Source organism: Bufo gargarizans, chromosome 4 (genome assembly GCF_014858855.1).
Source record: "Bufo gargarizans isolate SCDJY-AF-19 chromosome 4, ASM1485885v1, whole genome shotgun sequence".
NCBI lineage: Eukaryota > Metazoa > Chordata > Amphibia > Anura > Bufonidae > Bufo > Bufo gargarizans.
This window is the reverse complement of record NC_058083.1, coordinates 478,151,630-478,157,629: the sequence shown is the minus strand read 5'-3', so window position 1 is coordinate 478,157,629 and position 6,000 is coordinate 478,151,630. Positions and strand designations below refer to the sequence as shown.

Genomic DNA, 6,000 nt, shown 5'->3' with positions numbered 1-6,000 from the left:
AGAAGCGGACTGGATTGTGGATTCCACAGACGCCAACAGTAAAATACTCCTAAAACTTCTTAATTTTTTTTTTTGCCCTGGATTTTGCTGCGTGAACATACCCTTAGAGATGGAAATTAATCAAGTTAATGTAGAATTACTAAGAGATAAGTTAAAGGGGTTGTCCCATGAAAAATATTCTACAGTTTTCAAACCAGCACCTGGACCTGAATACTTTTGTAATTGCATGTAATTAAAAAATTTAGCATAGCCACTGAATTATTCAATAAAATGTATCTGTATAGCACCGCCTGCCATTTGTTTCTAATCCTTGTCCTGCTCACTGAGATGGCCGCACATGCTCAGTTCCATCCTTCATCTGCCTCCTGAGCTGTGATAGGCAGAGCTGAGACACGCCCCCTTAGCTGCAGCAGAAAAGACACTCCCCCTGAGCTATCAGCTTTATAAATCTAGCAGAGCAATGAATGTGGTTATCTCTGGATCCATGTGAGGTACAGGGCTGGTTCTAGCTTTGTTAGAAAGAGATTGTCCTTTACTATATTATGTCCGGCATATTACAGAGGAGAACCCCTTGCACCATAAACGGTGCTTAAAGTGAACGAAAATTTCTCTCTTCAAACTGATTTCTGTTGAAAATCTACGTAAGCGTTGAGTCGACTGAGTTTTGTCCTTTATCTTATGAATCCGGCGTATTACAGAGGAGCTCCTTTATTATGTAACCCTCTAAATACATAATCAATGCTTCACACTGAGACTGACGATTTCCTTTGAAAGCACTTCTACTCATCTGAATGTCGGACTCGTTTCTTTAACGCTTTTTTCAGACCTTGCCGCTACAGAAAAACAGAAGAGGATGTCCTCATCGTTCCATAAGCTCGTTTAATATCAGAATATTACTGAACTTCCCCGTCTCCCGCCCCCGCATTTTAATGCATTCCTCTCCAAGAGACATTGCATTCCAGAATCATACAACTTTATCCGCTATAATTCATAAAATAACTATGTCACAAACATACATTTGGATAATTATATAGTTTAGACACCCATCCACAATAATTAAAAACACAGAGTATGAATGTTAATATGGCCTTACGCAAAAACAAAAAAATACTCCCACATCTTGTCTTAAGCCAAATGTTAAGAGTACACTTCTCATGTACAATAGGAATATATCTGGAAGATTTTCTTTAAATACATATACATACAAGAAAAAAGGATGCAGAAAACTCCCTTTAAGGGGAAACACAGCCGAGTAAAGCCGTGAATAACCTGTCCTAAAAGTGCAAAGGCGCGTCCCTAGATTGCTTCCTGATCTCCTAATCCAGCAATATTGGCATGGGAGAAATATCGGGCACGTTAAGCTTAAACTACATGGTACTCGGTCACACCCATGACCTGCGCTAGTAGAATACGGGCCTGGGTTCATTGGCTAGTAACACAGAGTAAAGAGGCTGGTGGAGATCTCAGTGCCTAGAAAATAATACATGGAAACTTTGTTCATTTCAGCTGGTGCTAATCTGTCCAAATACAAAAAAATGAAGTAGTGATTGCAGTCTTGCACATATACATATACTGTCTGAACATGCTGCATCTTCATGCGAGCATCAGATATGGGCGATTGTCTACATGGAATACAAGAGTCCGGTTAACAGACGCTCTTCTGCAGGGACGTCTTGTGTAGAGCAGCAACAATCGGTCAGAAATTGGCAACACTGATTGGCGGCGATGATCGGCATGGAGCATGCTTTACTGCGGACTGATACACTCTTCTTCCCCCTCTCCGAGGGGCTCTGGTCATGCAGGAAGTTCTTTAGGACAGCCTTCAGAGGAGCATTCTGGCAGTCTCGTTAAGGTGGCAGTGTAGCTGGGAAACTTGGCAGGAGACTGAAGCTCTGGTCCTTTCTTCAAGCTCAGGGATTGGAAGACATACGGAGGACAAGGGAGAACGGAGACGAGGGAGAACCTCAGCTAATAAAGATCTTAGCACTGTCAGTGCAAATACGGAGGCAGGCAACGCAGGCAACCTTATTACTGGCCCTAAATATTATTTGCTTTACTGGTGCCTGCCTCCAGGGTGCTAGCTCAGTAGTGTTTTTGGCAACCTGCACTCATGTTTCTGGAATATGAGCAGACACACCATCTGGTGTTTGCCCATCATTTATGTATGACAATGATCGGTTTCCTTTTTTTCTTCTCATAGAGATATTTTTCATGGCACAAACACGCTCGCAACGAACAGGTAACGAACACATATTGCCTTTTTTTTTTCTTATCACATCCTATGTACCCATCAGTCTGATTGCAACTGGTTACATCTCATGCACCGCAACGTCATCCAGGTTACAAAGCGGCTGCAGTCACGTTGCTTTAGGACTTTTTCTTGACCTGCTCTCAAATCGTTACGTCTAGCCTACAAGTGAGGTGTATGTTGTGTGCTGGAGGATCGAGGGGAAGGTCTGCAGGGTGTTGCCCAAGGTCTAGAAGAGATTGTGGGATTGTTGGTGGGCTGCAGGCAGATCCCTCCGGTGAGCTGAAATCTCCCGGACCAGAGCTCAGACAGCTTTATTCTCAACCCTTGTCAGTAGGGAGCATCTTGATATCTGCAGATGAAGGAATAAGCAGACAATTATTTACAGGCGTACCTCATTACCCCCCAGTACGAAGGCAAATCTAATACATATGCTACACAAGGAAACACGAGAACAGCCGGATGATGAATGCATAAAGCTACTTTCGTCACATCACGTGTAAGGAAGATTAACCTTGTCACTTCTTCCCCTTCTCCAGGTCGTTGAGGACTATACTGACGATTCCCAGAAGATAGCACATAAATAAGGACTCGCAGCCAGCGGCAATTTTCTTCTTTGGATAGAATATAAATGATTATTATCCTTGCTCTGAGGAGTGGTTTGGATGAAGGAAATACAACTACCGGAAAATAATAAAAGAACACCTGGAAAATGTAATGTGATTGAGCCGAGACTGACAAAAGTATAAACGGCTGGTGGTGCTTGGTCAATGATCACATAACCGAGGTGGTGCCCCCTTTATTTTGGGTTCTGCGGTAGGGTATATGATGAAGCACGGTCACATTAATACCGGGTTACATTTCCCCTTGCTGTAACACAGGCTGACACTCGGACAACTCTAGCATGGTGATGGTCATACAGATATTGGATGTCCTCCTGTGATCATTTCAAGATCTTTCACCTTGGACCCATAGTTAGGCCTGGTGCTGGTCCTGTGCATCTCTGTACTATGCATAATGGCAGTAGGAGCTCTCCAGCCCTCATTTGATGCCTTCCTCACTAACCACTAATGTTGGCCATTGATGACCACATCAGAGTTTACAGAAGGGTTGGAGAACACCTACTGCCATCATGCATAGTGCGGAGTTACACAGGACCAACACCAAAGGTTACAGAGTGGGCGCCATTAGCTTCCAGAATACCTGTTTACAGAGGTTATCTGGGAATTTCATATTGATGGCCTATCCTCAGGATAATCTGTGAGGAGGCAGCACCCACCGAAGCGACCTCTTCAAACCGCTGATTAGTGGGGGTCCCAGGTGTCGATCCTGCGCCAATCTGATATTAATGACCTATCCTGAGGATACGATAACCCCTTTAACCATGCCTTTTTTCTCCCCAAGAAACCACACACCTGTCCATCGCTTGTATGTCACAATGCAGATCATCCTTATTCACTTCAACGCCGTTGAGCTGCAATACCCAATGAAACCCATAGACAGGGGTGGCGCTATTTTTTGTCAGAAAGAAGCCATGGCTTCCTAATGCAGAAAAACCCAAATTCAAGCTAAAAGGTGCATGCATTATCACTTATGTGATCACATGTTTCACGTTCAAGGGCAGAATTAAGGCGATAAGGGGCTTTTGGCTGGATTCACACATACAGGTTTTTTTTTTAAGCCAAAGCCATGAGCGAACACAAAATATGATGCACAGTAGAAACATTTTCCATATAGTTAGCAGTTCCCAGGATCCACTACTGGCTTTGGCATAAAAACTGCATTAGAAACTGCACGTGTGAATCCTGACCAAGCACCGAGTAGAGAAAGGTATCTATATTTCTCTCTGGATCTGTATATTCATAGCGCTCATAATATAATAGTCCTGGCCATAACTAGACCGGGCATCGCCTTGATGGCGACAATTTGGGCTGTTTACCCTGGCAACTGGGGCTGTTAATGAGCACTTGGAGGACAAGTTGTCCTGAAGCTACATAATAGCCTGGTTAGGTAATGCCTTATAGATGCACTATTTCAGATACGGAACGTCATAACCATGAAGTAATCTCACTACAATAAAAGAGAGCGTGGCCAATTTCACACCAACATGAGGAACTCTGGCAGGGGTTTGCACCCGTGTTACACCGTGTTACACGTGAAAATTGGCCTAATGCTGACAACTGCACTGCATTAGAGAATTAGTATCTACGCTATCCCCTTTTTTCCTCCATAACCCTGCTGAAACCAGAAAAACTAAAATATTAAAACGTATCTGAAGAGTGCCCCTGACACGCTGCACTAAATCACAGCAGCCGGTTAGGGAAGTGCTGATCGCTGGCAGTGGTTTTAGTGCAGAGTTGCAGCTCTGGACAATCCTATCAAATAACCGTAGTGATTCCCAATATCCATTACTTAACCAGTTCCTATCGTACAGGGGTTAGCTCCTTAGGACGTGGAGGCTTCTGGATGCGCTCACTTACTGGCAGGAGGCTTCATATCTGCGCTGGTACAAGGCTCTAATGTCTGTGTCCCAGAGAAGTGCATGTCTCTAGGGAGGGGTGCATATGTCTCTAGGGGTACTCACTGTGCAGAACACCATACATTGGGGTGCATTCAAGCGGGTACTTGGCTTACACAAATGCTCTGATGGAATGAGAACTCACTGACTAAAAGCAGACGTGCAAACCATATGTCCTGCATGAGCCTCCAATTTCCCCTAAATAAGGTCCTATTCACTTCACATTTAGAACCTATGTTGGAGGACCCCATGACATACACATCCAGTTATCCTACTATACAGTGTGATGTAGTCTAACTAAGCTAAGCCATACCAGAGAAAAGGTTTACCGACATAAACCTGCCCGATGGAGGTCAGAAAGACTCTCTTTGGCCTTTGTCAGGTGAACAGAGCCCTATGTGTACATTAGGGACAATACCAGAAGCTTCCCGGTGTAGACCCAAAAGAAACTTGCTAAGAGCCCTGACCCTAGCACTGACTAGAAGGATGGCACTCTCCATTAGGGACACTTCATAACCATTGCAGGAACAAACACATTTTGTCAGTATACAGTGATTCGGAAAGTCTTCAGACCCTTTTATTTTCACATTTTGTTATGTTGAGGCCTTGTGCTAAAAAAATAATAATGATCTAGTCTCCCTTCCCCCCATCATTCTGCACTGAATACCCCATAATGAGCGAGTGAAAACTGAATTTTAGAAATGTTTGCAAATTTATTAAAAAGAAAAGACTAAAATTTCACATGGACTTAAGTATTCAGACCCTTTGCTATGACACTTGAAATTTAGCTCAAGGGGACTCCAATTTCTCTTGATCCTCTTTGAGATGTTACTACAACTTGACTGGAGTCGATCTGTGGTAAATTCAGTGGCTTAGACATGATTTGGAAAGACACAGCCCTGCCTATATAACGTTTCAAAGCTGACAGTACACATCACAGCAAAAACCAAGCCATGAGGAGAAAATAACTGTCTGTAGAGCTCAGAAACAGGATTGGTCAGGTCCAGAGAAGTGTCCAAAAAATTTCGGCTTCACTGAAAGTACCCAAGAGCAGAGAGGCCGCCATAATCCTGGCTGCCCACCAAACTAAGTAATCAGGAAAGAAGGGCCTTGGTGAAAGAGTTGACCAAGAACCCAATGGTCACTCTGGCTGAGCTCCACAGATTCTGTGTGCAGATGGTTGACCTTCTTTCTTCAATCACTGCAGCACTCCACCAATTTGTGCTTCATGGCA

The 6,000-nt window shown here is 43.8% G+C and overlaps 1 protein-coding gene across 2 annotated transcripts in view; it reads right to left on the bottom strand.

Moving 5' to 3' along the window:
• Positions 1-866: 866 nt before the first annotated feature.
• ARHGEF12 (Rho guanine nucleotide exchange factor 12) overlaps positions 867-6,000 on the bottom strand; it is a 216,996-nt gene continuing 211,862 nt past the window's right edge. For both annotated transcript variants that reach the window (XM_044292558.1, XM_044292557.1), the window contains exon 41: positions 867-2,600. In XM_044292558.1, the coding sequence (XP_044148493.1) occupies positions 2,569-2,600 (32 nt within the window). In that variant the 3' untranslated portion in view covers positions 867-2,568. The remainder of the gene's footprint in view (positions 2,601-6,000) is intronic.